The 27,267-nt window shown below is 44.1% G+C and overlaps 1 protein-coding gene across 1 annotated transcript in view; it reads left to right on the top strand.

The window, feature by feature from the left end:
- Positions 1-415: 415 nt before the first annotated feature.
- CPD (carboxypeptidase D) overlaps positions 416-27,267 on the top strand; it is a 97,267-nt gene continuing 70,415 nt past the window's right edge. The window contains exons 1-2 of the mRNA XM_088477776.1: positions 416-1,181; positions 7,521-7,768. Of these exons, the coding sequence (XP_088333902.1) occupies positions 562-1,181; positions 7,521-7,768 (868 nt within the window). The 5' untranslated portion in view covers positions 416-561. The remainder of the gene's footprint in view (positions 1,182-7,520; positions 7,769-27,267) is intronic.

Genomic DNA, 27,267 nt, shown 5'->3' on the forward strand with positions numbered 1-27,267 from the left:
GGCCCGTAGGTGGGACAGTCCCAGAAACACAGGACTGTCCCGCTGAATGCAGGACAGTTGGTAGGTATGCTATGGGCAACATCTCCACTTCTAAAAACCCGCACTTTAGTAACTATACCCCTTGAGAGGACAAAACATTAGAATGCTGCAAACCAGAAAATACGGGAAAGAAAAAAAACACACAGCTGCTGAAGCAAAAAACAAAAGTGTCACAAAACCCTGCACCGGCCACTTTTCGTGGAAACACTGTCCCGGAAAGCCTATTGGTCCCCTACATAGCGTGGGCGTGTTTTCCAGCCTCAGCGTTATCCTGTGTTGTCTATGTGATACGTCAGAGGAGAGGCGGTTCTCAAATCCTGGTCAGTCACACGCACACAGCTCAGAGAGGACGGAAATGGGGCAAACAGATCCATAACTCACAGCATGGAAAGCAACTTGCGCCGGAAGTGGGGACAGTAACCGGAAGTGAGTGTTTCTAAGTTGGTAGGACGGTTGCTATGTGCCGCAGACAGGAAGTGGGCAGGTGGGGGTGACGGAGCCAGTCAGGCTGACTGAGACAGAATGGCGAGTCTCGGCCGGTGTCTCCCGTTTCTCGCGGCCATTCTTGTCTCATTTGTGTCGCTCCCGTCAGTCCTCGCAGCCCATGTGAAGAAGGAGATGGAGGAGAGCGTGGAGACGTACAGCCACTACTACAGCCACAAGGAGCTCAGCGATCGGCTCCACTCCCTCGCCCAGGCGCACCCGGAGCTCGCCCGGCTCTCCAGCATCGGCATGTCGGTGCAGGGGCGGGAGCTGTGGGTGATGAGGCTGACCGCTGACCCCGATGCTGCTCCCCCGGACCGGCCGCAGTTCAAGTACGTGGGCAACATGCACGGAGACGAGGCGGTGTCCCGCCAGGTGCTGGTCTATGTCACCCAGTATCTCCTGGAGAACTACGGCCGGGACCCTCGCGTCACCCGGCTCCTGAACACCACCGACATCTACGTTCTGCCCAGCCTCAACCCGGACGGTTTCGAGGCGGCTAAGGAGGGAGACTGCAGGGGAGACAAAGGCGGCAGGGAGAACGCCAAGCACAAGGATCTGAACCGCAACTTCCCGGACCAGTTCTCCAAGCAGCCGCCGCCCGATCCCCAGCAGCTGCCCGAGGTGGTGGCGATGATGGAATGGATCCAGGGCAACAGGTGAGCGGAGCCCGGGGCTGGTATGAATGTGTGTGTGAGAGCCGCGCAGGTTGTGGTCCCTGTCACAGCATGTGTGTGTGTGTGAGCAGCGCAGGTTGTGGTCCCTGTCACAGCATGTGTGTGTGTGTGAGCAGCGCAGGTTGTGGTCCCTGTCACAGCATGTGTGTGTGTGTGAGCAGCGCCGGTTGTGGTACCTGTCACAGCGTGTGTGTGTGAGCAGCGCAGGTTGTGGTCCCTGTCACAGCATGTGTGTGTGTGTGTGAGCAGCGCAGGTTGTGGACCCCTGTCACAGCATGTGTGTGTGTGTGTGAGCAGCGCAGGTTGTGGACCCCTGTCACAGCATGTGTGTGTGTGTGTGAGCAGCGCAGGTTGTGGACCCCTGTCACAGCATGTGTGTGTGTGTGTGAGCAGCGCAGGTTGTGGACCCCTGTCACAGCATGTGTGTGTGTGTGTGAGCAGCGCAGGTTGTGGACCCCTGTCACAGCATGTGTGTGTGAGCAGCGCAGGTTGTGGTCCCTGTCACAGCATGTGTGTGAGCAGCGCAGGTTGTGGTCCCCTGTCACAGCATGTGTGTGTGTGAGCAGCGCAGGTTGTGGTCCCTGTCACAGCATGTGTGAGCAGCGCAGGTTGTGGTCCCTGTCACAGCATGTGTGTGTGTGTGCAGCGCCGGTTGTGGTCCCTGTCACAGCGTGTGTGTGTGTGCAGCGCAGGTTGTGCTCCCCTGTCACAGCGTGTGTGTGTGTGTGTGAGCAGCGCAGGTTGTGCTCCCCTGTCACAGCATGTGTGTGTGTGTGTGAGCAGCGCAGGTTGTGGTCCCTGTCACAGCATGTGTGTGTGTGTGAGCAGCGCAGGTTGTGGTCCCTGTCACAGCATGTGTGTGTGTTTGAGCAGCGCAGGTTGTGGTCCCTGTCACAGCATGAGTGTGTGAGCAGCGCAGGTTGTGGTCCCTGTCACAGCATGTGTGTGTGTGAGCAGCGCAGGTTGTGGACCCCTGTCACAGCATGTGTGTTGTTTTGTGAGCAGCGCAGGTTGTGGTCCCTGTCACAGCATGTGTGTGTGTGTGAGCAGCGCAGGTTGTGGTCCCCTGTCACAGCATGTGTGTGTGTGAGCAGCGCAGGTTGTGGTCCCTGTCACAGCATGTGTGAGCAGCGCAGGTTGTGGTCCCTGTCACAGCATGTGTGTGTGTGTGTGAGCAGCGCAGGTTGTGGTCCCTGTCACAGCATGTGTGTGTGTGTGTGAGCAGCGCCGGTTGTGGTCCCTGTCACAGCATGTGTGTGTTTGTGAGCAGAGCAGGTTGTGGTCCCTGTCACAGCATGTGTGTGTGTGTGAGCAGCGCCGGTTGTGGTACCTGTCACAGCGTGTGTGTGTGAGCAGCGCAGGTTGTGGTCCCTGTCACAGCATGTGTGTGTGTGTGTGAGCAGCGCAGGTTGTGGACCCCTGTCACAGCATGTGTGTGTGTGTGTGAGCAGCGCAGGTTGTGGTCCCTGTCACAGCATGTGTGTGAGCAGCGCAGGTTGTGGTCCCCTGTCACAGCATGTGTGTGTGTGAGCAGCGCAGGTTGTGGTCCCTGTCACAGCATGTGTGAGCAGCGCAGGTTGTGGTCCCTGTCACAGCATGTGTGTGTGTGTGAGCAGCGCCGGTTGTGGTCCCTGTCACAGCGTGTGTGTGTGTGTGTGAGCAGCGCAGGTTGTGCTCCCCTGTCACAGCGTGTGTGTGTGTGAGCGAGCAGCGCAGGTTGTGGTCCCTGTCACAGCATGTGTGTGTGAGCAGCGCAGGTTGTGGTCCCTGTCACAGCATGTGTGTGTGTTTGAGCAGCGCAGGTTGTGGTCCCTGTCACAGCATGTGTGTGTGAGCAGCGCAGGTTGTGGTCCCTGTCACAGCATGTGTGTGTGTGAGCAGCGCAGGTTGTGGACCCCTGTCACAGCATGTGTGTTGTTTTGTGAGCAGCGCAGGTTGTGGTCCCTGTCACAGCATGTGTGTGTGTGTGAGCAGCGCAGGTTGTGGTCCCCTGTCACAGCATGTGTGTGTGTGTGAGCAGCGCAGGTTGTGGTCCCTGTCACAGCATGTGTGAGCAGCGCAGGTTGTGGTCCCTGTCACAGCATGTGTGTGTGTGTGTGAGCAGCGCAGATTGTGGTCCCCTGTCAAAGCTTGTGTGTGTGTGTGTGTGAGCAGCGCAGGTTGTGGTCCCTGTCACAGCGTGTGTGTGTGAGCAGCGCAGGTTGTGGTCCCCTGTCACAGCATGTGTGTGTGTGAGCAGCGCAGGTTGTGGTCCCCTGTCACAGCATGTGTGTGTGTGTGAGCAGCGCAGGTTGTGGTCCCTGTCACAGCGTGTGTGTGTGTGAGAGCAGCGCAGGTTGTGGTCCCCTGTCACAGCATGTGTGTGTGTGAGCAGCGCAGGTTGTGGTCCCTGTCACAGCATGTGTGAGCAGCGCAGGTTGTGGTCCCCTGTCACAGCATGTGTGTGTGTGTGTGAGCAGCGCAGGTTGTGGTCCCCTGTCACAGCATGTGTGTGTGTGTGACAGCAGCGCAGGTTGTGGCCCCACTGTGTGTGTGAGCAGCACAAGTGGTGGTCCCTTTCACAGTGTGTGTGTCTGTGAGAGCAGCGTAGGTTGTGGCTCCTGTCAGTGTATGTGTGTGTGATACCAGCACAGGTTGTGGCCTCTGACAGTGTGTGTCAGCATTGAAGGTTGTAGCCTCTGTCATAGCATGTGTGTGTTTGAGCAGTGCAGGTTGTGGTCCCTGTCACAGCGTATGTGCAAGAGCAGCGCAGGTTGTGGCCACTGTCACAGTGCGTTTGGGAGCAGCGCAGGTTGTAGCCCCTGACAGTGTGTGTCGGAGCAGCGCAGGTTGTAGCCCCTGACAGTGTGTATGGGAGCAGTGCAGGTTGTGGCCTCTGTCACAGTGTATGTCTCTGTGAGAGCAGAGCAGGTTGTGGCTACTGTCAGTGTGTGTGTGATAGCAGCACAGGTTGTGACCTCTGAGAGTGTGTGTAAGCAGTGCAGGTTGTAGCCCCTGTCACAGCATGTGTGTGTTTGAGCAGCGCAGGTTGTGGCCCCTGACAGTGTGTTTGAGAGCAGCACAGGTTGTGGTCCCCTCACAGTGTGTGTGAGAACAGCTTTTACTGTAGGACAAAATAAAGACTGGCTCAGTTTATTTTGTCCACGCAAACGTCTAGTGTTCTAAAATTGTTAAATACAGCACAATGCTAATTATTTGATCCCTGTACATGGGGCATTAGTGCCCCAGGACATTCTACTGGCAAAATACTATATAAATGGAGAACCACCACACTCAACCCTCTGGCAGTGAATCCTGGACACAGAAAAATTTGTGTTAAAATGCAGACTCTGCATTTTAACGCGCAGGAAAACCCATAGATTCCAGCACTTTTCTCTGAATCTGTGGGTTAACACACACAAACCCATGGTTGATTGTGTTGGAAAATGATGATTAAATGAATAGCTCCGGAAGTGAATCCCATATTTATTCCCCGCACGGCAAACTCTGTGTCTAATTGATTCCCCCCCAATGACTGTAATTGTCTCTTGCTATGGGTTTATTTTATTCACAATTAATTAAATAGGCCAGAGGTTCCCAAACTCTGCCATTACAGTCCAAGTTTTAAGTATATGAGCACAGGTGACTTAATTAGTACCTCAGTCAATTTGATTTAGGCATCTGGACTCAAGCATGGATATCACTAAAATCTGGACTGTAATGGCGGCGTTTGGTAACCTCTGAAATAGGCCATTTAACTGCTATAAGTAATTAACAGCATAAACATATTGCCAAATGTGGTCTAGTAAATATTTTTGATTGACTTTGACACAACTTTAATAAACTGCTAATACTGGGGGCAATTCAATTAATCAGGAGTTGAATAGCGCGGGGAAGGAGTTCCTGTCGCTATTAAATTCAGCGCGCTGTTAGGTCGATTGATTTTTAGGGTGCGAGAAGTAATCCGACTAAAGTGCTGGCCGCAAGGCTGTTTTGCGGCTTCATCCGATTTCCAAAGAACACAAAAAAATAAAGGGCCTGATTCAGACCCACTCGAGAGCGGCTGACCGCTCGCAAGTGGGTCGATGGTGTGCACTGCGCATGCGCACGACGGAGGGAGCTCCGTCATGCGCATGCGCGAGACGCGACGAGCGAAGGACTTTCCTTCGCTCGTTGTGTCTGATCAAAGGGGGCGTGCTGTCGATGTTGATTGACAGCACGCCCACTTTGGTGGGCGTGCCGGGGGCGTGCCTCCCTAGTGATGTCAGTGGGAGTGATTTTGGCTCTGATAGAGCCAAAATCATTCCGGGCCTTGCGGTTGAGAAACTCAACCGCAGGCTCCGGCTCGCAGTGGCGATGGTCAAGACCATCGCGACCATCAACCTGCACGCTCGTATAGGCTGTGGGTGGTGACCCACAGCTATACGAGCGTCCAGGAGGACGCTCCATAATTATGGAGGTGGGCCCTGATTCAGAGCGAGCGCTCTGGTCAGAGCGTCCGGCTCTGAATCAGGGCCAAAGTTTTTACAGTATGCAAAAGTTGCTAAACCAGCTGATTCAGTTTCGCCTTTTCAGAAGAAATTATTAAGAAATGTCACTTTTTCCACTCTGCATTATTGTAACCTATTTTGACTAAATGTCCCTGTTGTATGAAGACTGATTGTTCTTGACGTACAGGCATGGCTTGTGTGGCATGGAGTGATCTCCATGTGGGATATTGTTAATTACCAAACACATTTATTTTAGCTTTGGCTCTAAACATTTAGTTAAATGCTTTACTCATGTATATTGATTTTTTACTAGTATTAAGCAGTCTGTTGCATTTCTTTTCATATAAAGAGATGTACAATACCAGTGTGGAAGCTTCTACCGTGGATAGACTTGGTGGTAAAAATGTCTGTATAGAGTATTTCCCTGTAGTCTTGGTTACTGGATATGTCCTCATTTATTTTAATTTCCCTGTAGGTCTGATTGACTGCACAAAGCGCTCTGAGTTCAATAATGTTATCCAAATAATAACATACAGTAGACGTTTGCCACTGTCTTTTCCATACATGAAAACCCTTGATCAGTACAATCGTCAAATACATGTTTTTGGCTTTCATTGCTGTGAGGCCAGTTAAACTAATTTGTTGAAAGTTTCATAACCTGATCAAACGATGACCCAGTGCTCCATTAATCAGACATCCTTTTACTATTAAACGGGACATTTAAGTGGATATGTTCGAGAGATACTCCCTCAATCAGTTTCATTATTATTTCCCTCACTCATTTATTATTTTTAATGAAGCCTAAAGCAAAACGGGGGGAATTCAACTAAATGCGATGTCGAATAGCTCCGGGAATGAGTTCCCGGAGCTATTCAATTGGCTGCGCTTTTTACCCCAACTAGAGGATTTTCTGCTCGTACCCTCCGACTAAACTAGTGCCGCGATGATGGTTTCGGGCTTAGCGTGTGCACTAACAGCATCACGGCTGGCACATAATGTGGAGAATTCCGTGACTAAACACCTGGAATAAGGCGCTGTAACGTGCATAAGTGCAGGGCACGATGTGGACAATTGAATAGCTCTGGGAACTCATTCCCGGTGCTATTTAATGTTGCCCCCAAAGTGATGTCTTTTATGTCAAACAATTACTATTGATCTTAAGAAATATGTATATGGAATGTTCTGTGATTTGACAATAGATTGTTGTATAGGATGTAGCTGGACAGTCTCTGTAGTGGTCTCTAATCACTGCACTGCTCTTTATCTTCCCCTGTCAAAGGGGCCTATCCATTAGGCGACCTGAAAAACTGAACGACTAGCGTTCAGTCCTTCAGGTCGCCTAGGTGCGGTGCCCTCACTGAACATCATTCAGTGCAGGAGACCGACCTCTTATCTAAGAACACGTGGGGCCTGACGATCGTCGTCAGGATGATGGGCATGTTCCACAGATAGTCTGCTCCGGCAAGGACCCAGCGTGCACGCGCATCGCTGGTTCTTGCCGGCTATCCATTAGACTACTTTCTGAACGTTCCAACCAAAGCATCATTCAGAAAGTCGTCTAGTGGATAGACACCTTTAACTTTCAGTATGCGGTCGCCTGCTTGCCTCCATTCTCCACTGTACCACAGGAAACTGTATTGATTTGACAGCTACTGGTTGTTCGATCTCTGCCTACATCTAAAAAATGTACAAACATGTCCAAAGCCCTTGTAGTTTTTAAACATGCTGGAAGACAGAAAACAGTAGTGTCTGCCTTCATCATAATCTCTTCACATAAATGTTCATCTTTGGTAAACTGAAATATGCATTGGTTTTCTTAACAAACTCATTCTCTAACTGCATTACTTTTCAGATTTGTGCTCTCTGGGAATCTGCATGGTGGTTCTGTGGTAGCAAGTTATCCTTATGATGACTCAAGTAGTCACACGGATACTGGCTTCTACAGCCGATCTTCAGATGACAAAGTGTTCCAATACTTGGCAAAGGCATACGCTTCAAACCACCCAATAATGAAGACTGGTCACCCGGGTTGTAAGGGTGAGGAAAACGAGTATTTCTCTGATGGGATCACCAATGGGGCCCACTGGTATGATGTTCAAGGTATGTAACCATGTAACTGAATGTACATTTACTTAAAGTATTGCCCCCTGTTAAGTGTTATAGGCTGATGCTTTGTGTTCACTTGAATGTATTTATGGAATTAGTATGAGCCGTGGTCTTGGTGAAAGTCACGTGATCGGAGCAGCCACTTTCTCTTCCACATAATTGCATGAGAGGAAGAGGGTGTGCAGTCCAATTGCCACCATGTGCTTTTCCTCCATGGGAAAGACCGTGATTCCTAATGCTATGCATTCATGACTTAATTATCTAGCCAATCCACAGATTATCGGCAGATTGGGACGCTAATTGCATAGTGTGTGGCCGCGACCGATAGGCAATTATCGGATGGTCGGGCAAGAAAAATCTTACAACATGTACAATGTAAAAAAAAAGAATAAAATAGTATCCCCTCATTTAATGCAGTAGGCATTCTACTTTATTATTCCTACACATTGTAATAGTTTTTTTTACTGAGATTAAGCATTGCTATTTCTTATTTTGTTTGTTGTTTGGCTTGCTTCTATGTTTTACTATATGTTTCTATATTTTCTTGTTCTATTGGCAAAGTTTTAGAAAATGTGGAAATTGTCAGCTGTCTTATCAATCTTGAGAACTTCTGCTTGTAATCTTCCTTTGTTTTTGTAACAATTACTTCCTGTTGTTCTCTTGATACGTCTGTGACTATTGTCATGATCTTAAATGCCACAATAAAGATATTTTTTGGGAAAAAACTGACCCTCACTCCCTGCCTACAAGAGGAGGCACTCTGTTTAAATATAAACAATACAGAGCAGGATAGATCCGACATCTCAGTGTATTGTCGCATTGTCTTCAGTGATGCAAAATAGTAACAAAGAAACGGCTCACCTTATTGCCCTCAGAACATCATGTGTAGAAGCCGGCATTCAGACGACCTGAGATGCACAAACACGCCTGTCACCATGGATACCAAAGATAAGCCAAATTAAGACCCACCAGTAAAAGCTTACAAAATGATAAATATACACTAGTAGACACATATGATACTGATAGAAAATCATCCTTCATAAGAAAAAACTTAAAAAAATATTAACACTACAAATGTCACAATCATTACGTCGATGCAGCATGCCAGCCCCATCTGGAAAGATGGTGACAACCCATGCTGCATCTACAGTAAATGACACGGTCACTATAATAGTACTATAAAAGCTCAAAAGTAATGCAAAATCAACAATGATCAGGATCTACATAAAAATATTAGAAATCCTAATGATAGCACCATTCTACAGAAAACAGTGTAAACCCATAGTATAATTTAGACCTCTTGTGGACAATGTACACATTTTTGAAAATCCATCGGTCCTCACACTGCAGTCATTTTCTAGATCTTTGTCACCTCTAATGGGAGCAGGCACATGTTCTATAATCATATTCCGTAAAGTAGGCATTGTGCGGATTTCAATTGTTTCCAGCCCCCATCGTGTCCGACGGAGCTATTCAATTGTTGCTCCTGTCGGGCGTGATCAGCTGCTAGCGCTCCATTTCAGCTTGCAGCCCTAGAGGGGTGCGAATTGAAATCGCCCTGTTTGGGCTCCCAAACGGCACTATTCGCGATCGCGCCCAGCACTTTGGTCGGGGTTAGCCGATTTACGCGGCTAAACCCGACCACTTTGGGCGCGATCAGCGCGAAAAGCTTTCACAATTGAATAGCGGCCTGCGATCTCCCGTCACTTTAGACGGGAGATCCGGGCCGCAAAAACAATTGAATTCTGCCCATTATGTTGTGCCTGCAAGAAATGGTGTGCCACGGTCGCTATGGCCCTTAGCAATTGCAGAACAAATGGCCGATGTGGTGAAGGTCCATCCGTTCCTTAAACTGCCTGTCTGTCTTACTGCCGTATCGAAGACCACACAGACAAGTATTTAAGTGCACTACAAATTTCCAAGTGCATCTTAAATAGGGATGTGCAGGCTCGGATAGGTTCGAGTTTGCACGTGGAGTTCGGATTTTTCCCTCCAAAAAAACGGAACTCAGAACGAGGCAAAACGTCATCTTACATGGACGAACATCATCATTCCTGGTCTTTTGTCCAGGAATGATGATGTTCGTCCATGTAAGATGACGTTTTGCCTCGTTCTGAGTTCCGTTTTTTTGGAGGGAAAAATCCGAACTCCACGTGCAAACTCGAACCTATCCGAGCCTGCACATCCCTAATCTTAAATAATGAATAATATAAAGTTTCCTATGTTGCAGGCATAGAAATCTCTGGTTATTGATACCCGTTTCATTTATACTTTGCCTTACTCTACATCACGTGTTGCATCAGTGGATTGAATGTGTAGCCATGATGATGGGCACTGAGTGATGATGTCATCTGTTTGTGCATCTCGGGAGGTCTGGATGCCTGCTTCTACACTTGGTGTTCCAAGGGCTATAAGGCCAGCTGCTTCTTTGTTACAGTTTTGTTTGTATGTCTGAAGACAATGTGATATAATACATTTAAAATTCAGAACTATCCTGCTTTTTATTGTTTTTTTTGACCCACCTCTTGTATGCAGTATCTGTGGTCTCTCACAGAGGACTCTCCCTGGAAGGCACTGGGTGCAGCTATATATCTCAGTTGAACTTACTATAATTTCTTGATAAAAACATTTTGGGCCATTTTGGATACATTTTATTTGATGTGTTAAAATCCTTTGCAGGGAAGGAGCTGATCTAAAAAAGAAAACAATTTTATTCTACATAGAAATCTAGAAAGGAAAAACACTTGTAACCCATTAATTATTATAGCATTTATTTCAATGGACTAGGTGTGACTACTTAGGACCTGATTCAGTGATGGACGCAATCCCGATGTTTATGAAGTTGAGCAATTATCGGTGAACAGCGCATGCGTCAAGTTTCAGTACCCGTGTCACTTGCTGTGAGAATTTATCTGCAAAGTGACTGACAGGTAGGGACCGTTTGTGGGCAGCAGCAAGGGGATGGCAACTCAAACACAGGCGTGCCACTACCGTTTTCAGGGTGTGTCTTAGACTGCGACTCAGCAAAGTAAAAATGGCTCCAACGTCTCTGTTCTGGTGGCCATGCTGAATAACAATAAAATTACTGAAATCTCTGATCGACTAATCTGCGACCAATGCTGCGTCTTTGTATGCTGTCATTTGAATTTGTAATGCTGCTGGTGGCCATCTCAGTACAAATCCCGGCGGCTGCGACATTTGCATATTTTCACACAGCTGCGTACAACAGCGGTGGCATTAACGTGCATCTTTGAATCCGGCCTCAGTACATTGTCTAGCAGTTTAGTTTGTTTGGTCAATAAGGTGTTCCAGGCAAATCACAGACTGTCACACTTAAGCTGCATACACACGTAAAGATTTTCTGTCCAACCATCCAACTAGTTGATTGGTTGGAATGAAAATCTGGTAACATATGGGAGTAACTGATGATCAGCAATTTGCTCCTAAATGCCACAAAACAGATGAAAATGGCCGTCAGACAAGTTTGTTAAATGTTTGATCTAAACAATTTGTTCAAACAGTTTTTGTCCATTTTCCAGCGTTTGGGAGCAAATTGCTGATTGTCACTTGCTGTCATACCTTACCAGATTTTCATTCCAACCAATCAACTGGTTGGATGGTTGGACAGAAAATCTTTACGTGTGTACCCAGCTATACACATGTGGGCGTACAGCAGCAAATCCTACTACTGCTACCTTCAAAATGACTAGTACTGATCAGTTACATGCAGCTTATCCTTTCAGTGTGATCTAGGAAATACACTTTGATGATCAAATTAATGGCATTAGTCAGATTGTGATATTGCCTCTGTCACATTTGCACTTTAATGCTATTGGCACACACTGACCAATATTTGGCAATTGGTTGTGTCTCAGCATTTGTTAACTAAAATTAACGTAAAACGTAAGAGAATCATTTAAAATAGTTTAATGTAGATAATGTAAATCAAGTGCTATTGATTCAGTTAGCCGCAAAGAGGACGAGGTGCTTTGCCGTGGAACTGCCGGTAATGGCTCCCCACCTTGCGGTCCGTTCACTCTCCAGATTATGGGGTTTTAAACAAAAATCAAGTCCTGAGGTACCGTATGTGCGGCATACAGCCGCACGGTCTCGCAGGGCGAGTTAAATTGAATCTAACCCAATGTTTCCAAAATTCAGATAATGAATGTGATGTAAGAACTCTAGTATTGCCAGCAGTGCTGTGTTTATGGCAATATTTTGATTGGCAGATTTTCCATGAAAACCATTTGCCACAGTCCTTCCTCAGTGGAGCCCTTAATGGTAGGTTTAGGCTGTTAGACTTTGGACACCTGTATAAAATGATCAACTATAATTAGTGTGACTCAAATGTCTGAACCAGGATATCCTGGAAGAATGGGTGGCCCATCTTATGTAAGCGATTGGTTCACTTCCCTGAATGCATAGTGTGTGTATGTGAGATCATCACAGACATGTCTCTTCACAGGCAATCGGCAACATGTAACAAACCTAAACTATACACTGCCAAGTACAGTTATGTATACTGCTAGACTTTGTCAGCATGGCTTCAATGTACCTCACTAGCAAGTTCTCAACGTTCTGATCAAGGTGTTATTTACTAATATGTACAAGTTCATTATTTTGTTTTCCTGTCACATTGGGGCGATTCAATTCAGTGGGAGTTGAATAGCGTTGGGAGAGAGCTCCCGAAGCTATTCAATACACAGCGCTGTTTCGTCCAACTAATTATTTCTTCTCGCACCCTCCTGAGGCTGTGAGGAGAAATCCAACTAAAGTGCCGGCTGCGAGGCTGTTTTCAGCTTAGAGATTGGAGAATTCCTGTTCTCGCGACTAAACACCCAAATTAAGTAGCGAGAGCCGCCATTCTCTGACTTAACAGCTTCTAGCTGGACTAAACACTAAACATTGCACTAAATTAAATGGCTCCAGGAGCTCCCTCCCGGTGCTATTCCACTCCTGCTGAATTGAATCGCCCCCATTGTTTGGTAGAATTACATTGCTTGCACTTATCATCAGTGATCAGTCACTTGTAGCTCTTTTCACAAGCTATTAGCGATCAGCACAATAACCTATCATCTCGGTTCTGGCAGCTATTCTGAGTGACCATAGGATTATTCATATCTCTGATCGACTAATCTGCTGCCGATGCTGCGTCTTTGTACCCAGTTGTTTGGCTTTGCGAATCCACCGGTGGTCACAAACTTTATGTACTGTTTTTTTGCACATAAGTGATTTTAAAGCTCTATTTATTTATTTTTGCTAATTAAAGGTAACCTTGTTTGCCTTTTTTATATATGTTCTAGTGCGCTGTGACCAGCACTACATTAAATTATCAAACTCACTCCTGAAATCACTCAATTCATTCGAACAGTCAGAGAGGGCTGAATATATTGTAGACACACGTCCAGGTCTATATGTCGTTCAGCCTGAATCAACATGTTTAGTGTCTGCATTTTATCCATAGGGTTCAGTGCTCTATATCATCAGTGCTACAGTTCTGAGCGAATTGACCACAGGTGCAGGGAGCACACCTGTGCATAAGACCAGCCTTTTGCATTAGTTTTTGACACTGGATACATATTACAGAGCGATCGCAATGATGATTACATATATCATAACCTGTGTTAATTTGTGGTGTGCTCTAGTTTAGACCACATTTTCTAACAGGCCATTTGAATTTATTTATGTTTTAATTAAGGATAATTACCTCGGTTTTACTGAAATTATTGTTGTCACCAAGGTAGAAATGATGCCTTAAAGCAGGGGTCTTCAACCTTTGAGACAGTGTGGGCCACATTAAAAAATTCAACGAAGCCCGAAGCCACTAACCTATACTATGGTATTTAGACTTTAGACCCTGCTCCCTCCTCACATAATTGTCCCATAAATGCCCCTCCTACAATTTGAATTTAGGATCCAGGAAGGCCCCCCCTCCTCCCACAATTATAATTATGCCCCATAACTGTCCCTCTTCCTCCATTAATTATGTCAAATAGTTGCCCCCATCCTCAAACAATTATGTCCCATAACTGCCCCCAGTAGTAGTCCCCCCTCCAATACAGTGGCCCCAGTAGTGGTCCCTTTTATGCAGTTCCCCCAGTAGTGGTCCCCCCTATGCATTGCCCCCCCAGTAGTAGCAACCTCTCCACCCCACCCCTATGCAGTGTCCCTTACATATGTTAGACACAGACACACACACTAAAAAAAACCATACCTGAAACCCCGCTCCTGCCGCTGTCTGCTCCTTCGTCCGGTGTCCACCCGGCCCGCTCTACACTATGGGAGAGACGTCATGACGTCTCTCCCATCACCCACTGAATGAGCTCCAGCCTGGCTCCTGCAGTGGGCGCAGCAGCCAGTGAGAGTCTGTCTGACTGTCATTGGCTGCCAAAACAAACACACTGCCTCCAGCAGCACTATCCATCGGCGGGACACGGGAACGGCTCTGCGGGCCGCAGGTTGAAGACCCATGCCTTAAAGTGTCCTGGAACTGGATGAGGAATGCAAATACGTTTTTATAGTGCAATACATTCTAAAAACATGCATATAAAGGAATTGGTGCAGAGATGTCTGGTGTAAAGCTGGCCATACATCTAAAGATTATCTGTCCAACCAGCCAACTAGTTGATTGGTTGGAATGAAAACCTGGTAAGGTATGAAAGCAAATGTCAATCAGCAATTTGCTCCCAAACGCCGGAAAATGGCCAAAAACTGTTGTTTGAACAAATTGTTTACATCAAACATTTAGCAAACTTGTCTGAACGACCATTTTCATCTGTTTTCTGGCATTTAGGAGAAAATTTCTGATCATTATTTACTCCCATACGTTACCAGATTTTCATTCCAACCAATCAACTAGTTGGCTGGTTGGGCAGATAATCTTTAGATGTGTGGCCAGCTTAAATCACAGTAACTAATTGGAGGCATGTTTTTGCTCTGGGTTGCAGCATTGCTTTGCAGGTGCATTCTTTTTTTTTCCGAAAATGTGCTTTCAAAATACTTTCTTAGATGTGTTTTTTTTTTTTTTTTTTTCCCCCCATAAGTTATCTACTCATATGTAAGCGTTAACAAAGGAATGGTTTCCTGTTTCATATCATAGCCTGTAATTAAAAATACAATGACCTATTCATCAAGCAAATATCTTTGCCCCAGAGATTTACTATAGGGCACAAACTTGAGTAGAAACTTAATTAAAAGTTTAGTCAGGGTATTCAATTTGTACTAATTTGGGAACATTATACGTCCGTGGTCCGTCTGTGAAAGGTTAGGAGATCTAGTTAACAAATTGCCTTGATACACACGTGTGTGAGTGTGTGTGTCTCACTCTCCATCTCTGTCATAATCCCACACTACACACACAATGATGCTGAAACATTCTGACTTCAACAAACCTACTCGCATATCAGACATTGACTACAACAGGAGCGCAGGATGATGAACAGTAATCTTATCTGCAAATATGTCACATTAATTCAGTTTCCTATTTACTGTGTAAGCCATCTCTCTATGTTCCTTTGGCAGTGAGTGGAGAGCAGCGTTCTAGTGTGCCTGTATGACTGTGAATAACGATCCATGCTATACTGGTGCAGGGCAGCTGTCAATGATATTGTTATCTTTGTCGCTCTCTTTAATAATTGCTGAAAATAAGGGTATATTTCACAGCTAAGGAGTAGGTGTATTACATTGCAGAGTGTTACCCATTAGATAGGAGTTCTGTGACCTTATAAAAGCATAAGTTTCCAACTTTCAAAAAAAAAAGTTTGAGAATTTTTCAGAGGTTTGCTGAGTTCACTATAAAGTGATTATATACATTTCATTATAAAACACAAAATTAGTCATGTGACACAAAGGATATCAATTCTCTCTGTGTATAGGACTATATTTTTTTTATCTGTATATTCACGTCTCACCAACAATCAGGATTAATCACTCTACATAGAACATTAGGTAGAATGCCGACCATTAGCGTCTGTGAGGTCATTGGCTGATCTGCAAGGGATTGGTGACTTTCTTGGTTTGTGATCTGGATTTTTGGCCAGACGCCTGAGTGAACTTGGGGTTTATTTAAATGAGCTCTGATTAGTAAAAAAATGTTAAACCCTATTGCAATTATTTCTGAAAATCTGATGTGGCCAAATTACAGCTAGTTAAATAAGCTCTTTGTGTGTAATTTAGCAACATACTTGTCAGCGCGCTAAGAGCCAGCTTAAAAGTTTAGCGGTTGAACGGTTTATAGACCACCATACGTGCCCCTTTAATGGTCATTAGAGCACTTCACATGCCCATATCTGGTCCCCAATTCAAAATATGCCATGCAGTAATGCCTTCAATTCATAGTATGTCACACAGTAGTGTCCAAGTTAATATTATGCCACACGGTAGGAACCACATTCATAGTATGTAAGACACTACAGCTTCAGTTCAACTTTCATCCTGGTAAATCTCCATCAGATCCTGAAAGCGAGTGGCATCCTGAGGTCTTTAAAAAATGGTGATGCTAAGCTACTCAAGTAGTGAGAAGCCTCCTCTAAAGCCAAAATTAAAGAATAACCAGACCAAGCAATCAGCAAATCTGGTACTGCCAGCTATGAGACTAGAGCTGGAGCAACATGGGTGTCATCCCCTTCTTTGAAAGTAAAAACTGAAAACCCCAGTACCATCCCAGGCTCTTTTCCTGTTCCCAATAAGCCTGGTGTAGCAGCTGGTGGGACACACTATGTATGTAGGTATGGGCATCTCTGGCAATACTCCCACAGGCTACTGAGATCATTAGCAAGATATCTGATCTATTACACATCCATTTGAAACGAAGGCAAGCAATTACCTCAACTGTCTTTTCAGGGACACCAGCACCCAAGGGTGCTACATGTTTTGACAGTGAAATCACCTATAACAATATCGGAAAGTATTATGTGCACACAACATGGGGGATACATGTCAGATAAGAGCTGTTGCTCCTGGACCTCTAAGCTCCAAGTTGTTGTTCAGACTACAACCCCACCTCAAGGAGAAGTTACAGAACAGAGTAGTACCCCAGCCATGGCAATAAAACTAGTGGAGAATGTCCGCTTAGAAAACTAAGCAGCTGGGTGTAGTGAAAACGGCGAAGGCGGCTAGACAATAGAGGACCCAGTTGAGGATCCAACACGCACTGTGTGAAGTTTGCAGCATCTGTTTCAGCAGACATGATACTTATGTAGTACACAAATGTTATTACTATGCATCTCGTCTTGACCCACCTTTGTGGGATTAAAAGAAGTGTGTAGCTGTGAACGTAGGTTACACTCCTCCTTCATTGTGCCGGTATTGCTGCAGTGGCAAGGAGAAGGACCGGACTCCAGTCATAGAGGAGGCGAAGCCACACTGAAAGTTACAGGCATACACACTTCCTCATGTGACAGTGCAACATCCTGCCCACTCCTGTAATCCTTTTTTACTGAGAATTACCTTTATTAGTATGTGGGTCTTGTAAAACCTAGTCACTATAACTATAATCTTTGTCGCCATGGCGAGCGGCATTCGTCAAGGCCTTATACCTGTATCTCAAAATGTCTCCAGATATATTAGCAGTATAGCTCCGAGACTATATTGCATATTTTGTGGGTGACTTAAGTTTAATATTGTTTTGTCAGTGTGACTTAAAGATGCTTTTTAGGAAATGTTTCAGATTCTCCAATCTAGCTGAAATGGTAAAATCAAGCAGTCTGTCAAATTACATTTTTCTTTCTGACTTTCTGTACCTAAATACTCACTGTGATTAGACACTATATTAGTTTATCGAATGGTTTCAGCTTATATGGGAATAGAATAACATCCATAATGAATCTTCCATTTTTCTCAATTTACTGACTTTCGCTATCATTTGAAATCTGAACATGTTACCCTCAGAATACTAGAAAGACATGGGGGATTGCTGATGGGGAATTTGTCAGCCTTACCAGAAGCAAAAGCTTTGCTCAGTTTCCTGATGCGCCAGATAGAGATCGATAGAGATCTAATAACTGCTTTGCCATGGAGTAGAGTACGACTGAATGCATTTATTTTAAATCTGACCACTTCCATTAATATATTTTACCTTAACTAAAGATATCTAGCCTGTTCAGCATTGCTGAATGTCGGCGTTGAAGCTTATCAACTAGTCACGTTAATTGGGGAGACTTGTGATTTAAACTCATTTCACCAGTTGTATAAAATTTAAACCACATGAACTTAATGAGAATGCTCAGTTGTGCTAAACATTATAGGAAACCGTACAAACCTATGGATGCCAAGTTTTATCATCCATTAACTATTATCCATCCATTGTTTAATCATATTTTATTGTTTAACTGCTTCCTTAAATTAATATTAATAATGTATATTATTATTATCCTTTATGGCACCACAAGGGTTCCACAGCACCTAACAAAGTACATAGATAAGCAAAAACAAGAAAACCGTGACTTACAGTACAAGACAATGCAGGAAAAGGTCCTGGTTTATAAACATTGCTGCATTAGTGGTCGTAACACTCAAATAAGCAGCACGGTGGCAGAAACCAAGGGATAGGTACCGCCGTAGGGAGTATGGAGCATATGATAGTAATAAGTGAGAGTAAGAAAATCACATGAGGACAGAGGACCCTGCTTGTGACAGATTACATTATTAAGGGAAGGGGCAGACATTAAGCATGTGGGAGTGGGTTAAGATGAGAGCAGGTTGGATTTGGTGAAGAAGTGGGTTTTGTGAGCCCGTTTGAAGTTTTGTAGAGAGATGGAGAGTCTGAGAGGGAGAGAGAATTCCAGAGGTAGGGAGCGGCACAGGCAAAAATCTTGGCGGCAGGAGTGGGAGGAAGTAATCAGTTGGCAGGAGAGGTGACATTCATTCAAGGAGCGAAGAGGGTGGGCTGGAGGGTGAAGGGATTTAAGGTCAGAGATGTAAATGGGAGAGGATTGGGTGAGAGCTTTGTAAATGAGTATTAAATGGACCTTAATCCAGCTATAGGCTACATTCTTACCCCAAATGTGTATAAAACACATCTTCAAAGATAGTTTTGTGTACACTGTTTTGCACCCAAATTCAAAATGTTAAAGATTGCTGTAAATTGTGAAATTAACTTGACAAGATTGAGTTTCTGCATCGCATCTTGGAATCTTACTGGGGCTGTCATCTTTTGGGCTAACAACAATGCTGTGGGCTATCCAAACCTAACATTCCTCACCAAAATATGTACTGCTAAGTCTTCTGTTTTTTCTGTACACTAGTTTGCAAACACAGCAATTTTTTTTTGTTACTTTTAAATTGCCTTTTGCAAATGTCAAAATTTGTCAACTGGATATTGAAGATATCGTCATCTCTACTAAGGGTTCCGACTTGAACCTTGACCTCCTCGACTTCAGTGCCTTCCTAAATAGCAATGCAGTTCTCGCACAATAATCTGCACCCACCATTTTCACCTGCAAGAAATAATAGTGTAGAGATGTAAAACACGCTGCAGTTCCCAGAAATAAGTAATAAAGACACAGATCAGGCCAAGACAGCCTGATGATATCCTGATGTTGTGAAACTACAAGTCCCAGCACCCGCTGCAGTTTTCTGGCAAAGCATGCTGGGGCTTATAGTTTCATAAATTCTGGAGATCCACAGGTTTTTCAGGTCTGACACAGATTGGAGATACTGTATGTTCATATCTTCCAACTACATACATCTTCTATGTAACACACATTTTTAGTTTTTGCTGAATGCACAACTTTTTCAGGCTGCACCCACTCCTTCCTTTGAACAATAAGCATCCCCCTAGCCCTCAAATATTGCTTGACAATTCACCAGGTTATCATATTTCCAAAACCATATTCTTAACATCCCTAAGCGATTCTACCACCTCTGTTTATGCAAAACATGCATATATTTTTATGCATAAACAGCAATCTGAAATCCCCAAACCAATATTGCTGAGTTTCTGTATCCTTAGTGCAATCTGTCTGGGCCAGTATGAAGTCTTATGGCATTTAACCTCATGGATCGGATTCCCATTTTCCTATAGATTTTAAGCTGTGAACAGAGGCTTCTTTTTTTTTTTTTTTTATTACAGTGTTTATGATATGATTTATAAAGTACTGCAAAGTATTTGTGATATATTGATAAATGTTAATAATTTTTTTTTTTTTTTAAGTTTATCTGTTTTATTGAAGCATTTGCATCAAAACAAGTTATATTAGCAAGAAATAGAATGCATACAATATTGAGAAAAAGTATTACAGATATGATATGGTGTGCGTCTCAGTGTCCAACAACTAACATGAGGCACAATATGCTACATATATAAGATATTCGTATAGACTACATAAGGGGAAAATCAAACGTTAAACAAACATTTGTCACAGATTAATATAATGATACAATGCTTCTATCACTCCATTTTTCAAATTTTTCAACCACAAAAGGAACAGGAGCTACAACCGCAGCCCGTGTCCTGAGAACAGACTACATACTACTAAAATATATCATGTGAAAATAAATACAGGCTGTATAAAATATAAATGATATAAATTGAACACTGAAAAATACTACAAAGGTAATTTGAGCAAAATCTAGTATTGCAGGAAATAACTGGAAAACCTTTTAATAAGTAATTGCCAAATTCAAAATAGTATAGATCCATCCACATGCCATTGAGGTGGAGAATGTGTAATGTGCATTAATGAAACTCCAATCCCACTATGTAAGTCCTGAGTTGCAAAGAGGTGAGTAGCAGGGTTCCCCTCTAATACCCCTTTTACACCAAACAAATAACCCGGGTTATTGCCAGGTCGGTCTGGGTTGAGGCTCTGTGTGAACGGCTCCCAAAAAAATAACCCGGGTCGATTTACCGGGCAATCTTACTCTAGTTGAGAGCAGGGTTGAAAACGGGTTGTTCCCGGATCATGCGGCAGTGTGACAGTGTGTGGCAGTGATCATGCGGTGCTACCCGGATTATTTGACCCGGCTACATTCCACTATTTTTTGATTGGAGCTTCTGGGGTCTGGCAGATGATGTCATTTGTCAGTGCCCTGCAGAGAGACGCACACGCAGCCATCACTTGCCTGCCTAACCTCCTGCACACAGCCTGCCACAGTCAGAACTGCAGTCTGCACCACAGCTACACATGTGCTCCATCTGCCATCATTGCTGCAATGCTGTAAGCAGTCCCCAGCCCTTTTTTTTGTTGCCTTTTGTGACCTCATCTTTGTCAGCCCTTAATAAAGATCATTTTTAATGACATCTATAGGGAAAAGCAGGGATTACCCGGGTTCAGTGTAAACGGGGCAAACCCGGGAATAACACGAGTCGAGTTGCAGTGTAAACGGGGTCTGAAGCAGAGTTCGACCAGTGTTCAAATTCCAGGGTCGGACCCGGGATTTTGGTGTGAAAGGGGTATTAATTAGGAAAAGCAACATATTGAGAAGGTGACCTGGTAAAATAGGTGACAGCATTCTTCAGAGTTGAAATGTTAATAATTTATATATGTTTATAACGTGTGTTGAAGTTTCTGGACAATACAAAACACTCAATACAGCATATGTAGCAATACTCCATGGAGAATGTAAAGCATTGGATAAGGAGAATGCATTTGGCACATTTTATGGGTTTTTGAACATATGTGACAAGAAGACGTTATTCTGCACTAACAAGGCAAAAATCCAGGACAAATCATTAAGGCTACAGCTTCTTATTGGTCCTCCGACTCCACCTCCCCCTCCCCCTCCTCTGTAGCCTTTCTAAATTGGCTATTAAAAAAGATTGTGGTCCCATACTAGTGAAATGGAGAATCCCCTCCTTCATCATGCAGTGACCGGGATTCTATTAGGAGAAGCGACAGGTCCGTGTAAATTGATTAATTGGCTATGCTAATGACCAATATAAATATAGCTAAATATTGTGCGGCCCATACTTCTCTGGGGGTAAGTTAAGTATACGGTGTCCCCACTTTTTTATTTACTTTTGTTTATGCTGTCAACAAAAGTTCTGTTCTGCCGCATTTTGTTGATAATTCTACTATCTAGATTGAAGCTCTTATTCTGAAATCTTTGTGAACTTGGTAAATAGCAATGTAGCAAGGTTTTGTTTAACCACAATAAAACCATGAAGTATTACAGAGCCAGGTGTTAACGGGTGTTCATCATACGTGGAATTGTTTAAAGGTCTAAAGGTCACCTTTCTATTTTGTTTGATTATGCAAATACTTCCTTGCATATATTTGTTTATCTTGGAAATTGTTTGCTTAACTCAGTATATACCAGACAACCATTACATTTCTTATGTTCAGACTTCATACCCCAGCCTATTGTCAGGATGAACATATCATTATATCATTATAAGATCACTACTAATCTCCTAGTAACATTCACAGACTTTTCCAGGCTAAAGCTATGCCATGTTCAGGTTGTGACAGTGGGGAAGTGTTGCAACTGCACCCCAGACTTCATCTGTGAAAGCTGGGGTAACACTAGTAGCTTAAGGGACAAGTTTAACCTGTTTCCCTCATGATCCTGGAGTATGGCTGCCACACTGGAGGACTTGTCTGTACGCCCATCACACTCTGGTTAGCTGTTGCCATGTGGCTGTCATTGTACCATGCAGGACACTAGTTCTTGCTTACCGCAGCATGCTTTCTGTTCTGAAAGCTGGAGGAGGGGTGGACATTTTTACCTGCTTTACAAGGGAAGGGAATGGTCAGCTGCCCAACCTAACTTACAAGAACCTCCAATGGGTAAAAAGGGTGTTCAGTATTGTGTACTTTGTACAATGCACTAATATCCAGTTGCTCTGTTGATATAGCCACACTTCCAGTTTGCAGAGGAGATATGTTCAGCATCCCAACACAGGGGATGGCGGCGCTTGGAATCCCGGCTCCGGAACCCCGACGCCTGTCAGAATCCAGGCGCCAGCATCCCGGAGGTAAGTAGCAGGGTTGGGGGAGGGCTAGGCACTAGGGGGGGAGGGTTAGGGTGCGGGGAGGTTAGGTTTAAGCACTAGGAGGGAGGTCAGGTTCAGGCACAGCGCAGGGAGGGGTAGGGAGAGGTAGAGGTATCCTAACCCTGTTGGTATGTTGGCGTCTGGATTTTGACCGCTGGGAACCCAAATGCTGGCATCCCATACCCATCCTTTGCAGAGACCTCTTCCAAGCCTGGATGGTAGATCTGTACCTTATTGTGGACCATCCTGGCACATCAGATATTACAGAGAACATGGGTTTAGGTAGTACATCTGTAGTTTATGTAATGCTTTTGCCTATTGCAATACATTTTTATTTTTTTTAAGATTTGATGATGTTTATAGTTGACTTGTGGTCAGCCTACATGAATACAGTGTTGTTGTGATCAGTAAAACACTGTTAATATGATTCAGGAAGAATAGAAAATGTGCTAGTTAAATCATTTTGTATTGAGCTGTGAAAATGTTTCCAGTTTTTTTTTTTTTTCTCCACATTTTTATTGACAAGAATTACATTACAAATTGAACAACAATATTAATCACATATAAGTTTTACAACTTCTAATATAACTGGAAGGAGGAAATAGAAAACAAAACAGGAGAGGGGGGGTTTTAGGGAAACAATCGTACACTGAAGTGCAGAAAGTAATGGAATAGATGCCTAGTAATGTGTAGGACACTTTTTAGCCTGGCAGAGTGCATCAACTCAATATAGCGTCAATTCTACAAGTGGACGATAGAGATCTTGACCTATGCCATCTGGATAGCTTCCACAGCTTCCTGATCTTTATAGGTGCAGGATCTTGGGTGCCAATGGACCTCTCCACTACGCCCCATAAATGCTCAATTGGGTTCATGTTTGGTTGAATGTGGTGGCCACACTCTTTGTTGGAACTCTCCAGAATGCTTCTAGAACCAATTCTGGATAACTTTGAACCGATAACATGGTGCGTTATCCTGCTGGAATATTTCATTGTTGTGGGGGTACATAAAGTCCATGAAGGGCTGCAAATGGTCATCAAGCAATGCAACATAGTGGTTACTGGGTAATGACCTGCTCAGGGGGACCAGCAGACCCAACCCATGCCACTTGAACACACCCCATGCCATTAAGGAACCACCACTAGCCTGCATGGTGCCTTGTTGACAACTGGGGTCCATGGCCTCATGGGATCTGCACCACACCCGAACCCTGCCATCCACCCGATACAACTGGAACCGTGACTCATCGGACCACGCCAAATGTCCAGGGTCCAATTCGATAATTCACGTAACCTAGCCATGAGCAGCCTAGCCGATGTTCACACTGATTCACGAAATGTCAGAAAACAACTAATGCAGGTGTGGGCATTTCCAAGACATCTCAGTATGGTGATGCTACCTTTTACATACTGCTGTCCCATGACTTTTGGCACTTCAGTGTATACAATACAGAATCAAAGAAACGCACACAGTACAGGGAGGAAAAATTGTGCTCAACAACTCCATATACATAATTAACACATTTATAAATTGGCAGTTTTTTAGGTTTTGCTTCAGATAAAATAAAGTTACTTCTGTATACTCTGTCCAAGTCAGTTTGGTTATATTTCCACGGCTGCCATGTTGTGAATGCATGGCATTGACAGATCTGGAGAGGGCATGTTGGATTTGGTCATGCCTTAATTTTCTGCAGGCATCATTATTTCCCTCTTCATTTATAGTCGTTGAAGACTAACTCAAATTTATGACTTTTGATAGCAAAACTGCTTTGCTTGTAAATGCTTAGTAACCCCAAATGAAGAGTTTTCTATTAATCCAATGTATGCACTTTAAGCTGTGATTATTGACGCTTTGGCAGGGGTGCCCATAAAGAGGATGCTTAAGCTGGGTAAACACTATAGCCAATCCACTGTCCTATCTGGTGAGGGTGTATGCACTTACCAATCGTCAATCGGTCCGATGTGTCGTGACTGACGCCACGACTGGGCGGGCATTTACATGTGCCCTTCCTGCTTCTGCAGGCAAGTGTACGGGTGGTAAGCTGACTACCAGTACACACAGCACAATAACTATCTGCAATATGTCTGTGAATAACGTTTTTCAGTCATATCATCTGTACACACTGGCTGATGCGCACACGATATATCGGCTAGTGTGTACCAAACATTAGGTAAGATGTAAGCGCTGTTCCCACTTGTTTGGCCTGAACAAGATAACCACTTCATGTTTTATCAGATGCATATTAAAACATGCTTCCAGCTGATCTTCACCTCCTCGTCTATGGTTCCAGCGGCTTATGAAGCCAAACCCCAACAGCTCTATTAGTTGGCATGGTATAGGTTACAGACGTGCCTAGTAAAACCCGTCCTGCAACATTTAAGAACAATTGCAATGGCATAATGTTAAAACATACATAACATTTAGCAATGATATACAGTATATAATAACATACCAGCAAAAGGATATCCCAGGCGGTCTTAAGCTTTGTTGTGAGTTAGCTTGGTACTCTGCTTTTGCAGTGCAAACTCTAGTGTGTAAGTCGCTGTGGGACTTTTATAATTACATAAGTATTAATTAAAATGCAGTGTTGACATTTTCCAAGGTATTTGTCAGGGATGTTTCTTTGACAAAGATGGAGAGTTTGTCCAATAATGTGATTTTTAAATGTTGTATGCTGAGTGGTGATTTCAAGAATGTTCCACTTTTTGTGTTGCAGTAATTAAATTAGCAAGTTTATTATGTTTTTTTTTTGGTTACTTTTAGTCCCTTGGCTCTAAGGAAAGGTGCAACATCCCTAAAGTGTGCTGATTATTGTGTGACTGTCCCAAGTATTGGCAGTAGGCTGGTTGTTTGTGTATGTATGTGTGACATCTTCCAGCAAATTATGAGAGTAGTATTCTGTTATTAAGAAGTTAATAAATCCGGCCATGTGTCAGTGAGCCTGGATATTCCAGAACTGCAGCTGTCCTCTTTAGACTGGAGTTTTCACCATACCTGATAATGATTCCCTAGGTAAGTGGTTCTCAACCTCAATCAAGTTTTTTTCTGCAGGTTGTGTTTTGAGGAATTATGTGGAATAAGTACTGACCCAGCAAAATAGATTAACTCACCTGTGCATGATTAAAGACATCCACAAAACAATGGTGGTAATAGAGGACTGGAGTTTTATTTACAGTATTTATTAACAGTTTATATAGCGCACACATATTCCGCAGCGCTTTACAGAGAATATTTGGCCATTCACATCCGTCCCTGCCCCAGTGGAGCTTACAATCGATATTCCCCCTACCACATGCACTCTAGGGGTCATTTTGTTGGGAGACAATTAACTTATCAGTATATTTTTGGATTGTGGGAGGAAACCGGAGCACCCGGAGGAAACCCAAACAAGTACACAGAGAGTATACAAACTCCACACAGGTAGTTGAGAACAATCGTCCTAGATTTTGAGATGTCAAGGATTGTGGGTGTATTTTTTTTTTTTTTTAATGCCAGCCCACACCCAATGGATATCAGGTCAGTTGCCCAATACCTACAAATGCATATTCAGATTGGACATTGTTGGAGACTAATGACCATGTTGCAATATCGGGTTTTTGCTCAGGTCATGCAATTACTATTAAATGTTTTTGTTTTTTCACCCTGCATGATAAGTTCTTTTATTGAAGTACCAAAGCTAAGCACTTCTCAGGTACCCCCCACCCTGAGCTCCAGTGCTTCACTAGACCACAGGTTCTCAAACTCGGTCCTCAGGACCCCAAACAGTGCATGTTTTCCATGTCTCCTCACAGAATCACAAGTGAAATAATTAGCTCCATATGTGGATATTTTAAAATGTGTCAGTGAGTAATGAATACACGTGCGCCTGCTGGGTGACCTGGAAAATGTCACCTGTGTGGGGTCCTGATGACCAAGTTTGAGAACTACTGCATTATACCAATGTTACAACGGGTATGGTTAAATGGGTCTACATTGTCTAGATAGACAGGGACTGAAGGACGACACACTAAAGGTCGACAGGCAGTAGGTCGACACTCATATAGGCGACCAGTATCATGTCGGCTGTGTCGACCGTTTGCATGTCGGCTATATTAGTGTCGACCTGATGACTCTGTCGACCTTCAGTCCCTGTCGATCTTCTGCATGTCGACCTTCATACCTGTCGACCTTTAGTGTGTCGACCTTCTGACCATGTCGACCTATTGCCTATCGACCTTCAGTACCTGTTGACCTATTGCCTGTCGACCTTGTCACCAGTCGACCTTTAGTGTGTCGACCTTCAGTCCCTGTCTATCTATTGCCTGTCTATCTTCCATTGTCTACCTAAACACTGTCTATCTAGACAGTGTAGACCTAAAGACCGGATGCCTGTTACAGCTGGGGTTACTCTGTCTTCGGAAAACCCTAAAAGTGCAGATTTTCCAGATAGCCTGGTGGTTGCACAGGAGTATCTGTTTTTGGCTGACACAATTTATTTATTTCACTTGTGATACCTAGGAGATCTGTAAGAGATGTACAGTTAACCACGTAACTGACCATTTTTTATCCACAAAAACTG

The sequence above is a fragment of the Taudactylus pleione genome, unplaced genomic scaffold, assembly GCF_031769625.1.
Source record: "Taudactylus pleione unplaced genomic scaffold, aTauple2 ptg000203l, whole genome shotgun sequence".
In the NCBI taxonomy this organism is placed as follows: Eukaryota; Metazoa; Chordata; class Amphibia; order Anura; family Myobatrachidae; genus Taudactylus; species Taudactylus pleione.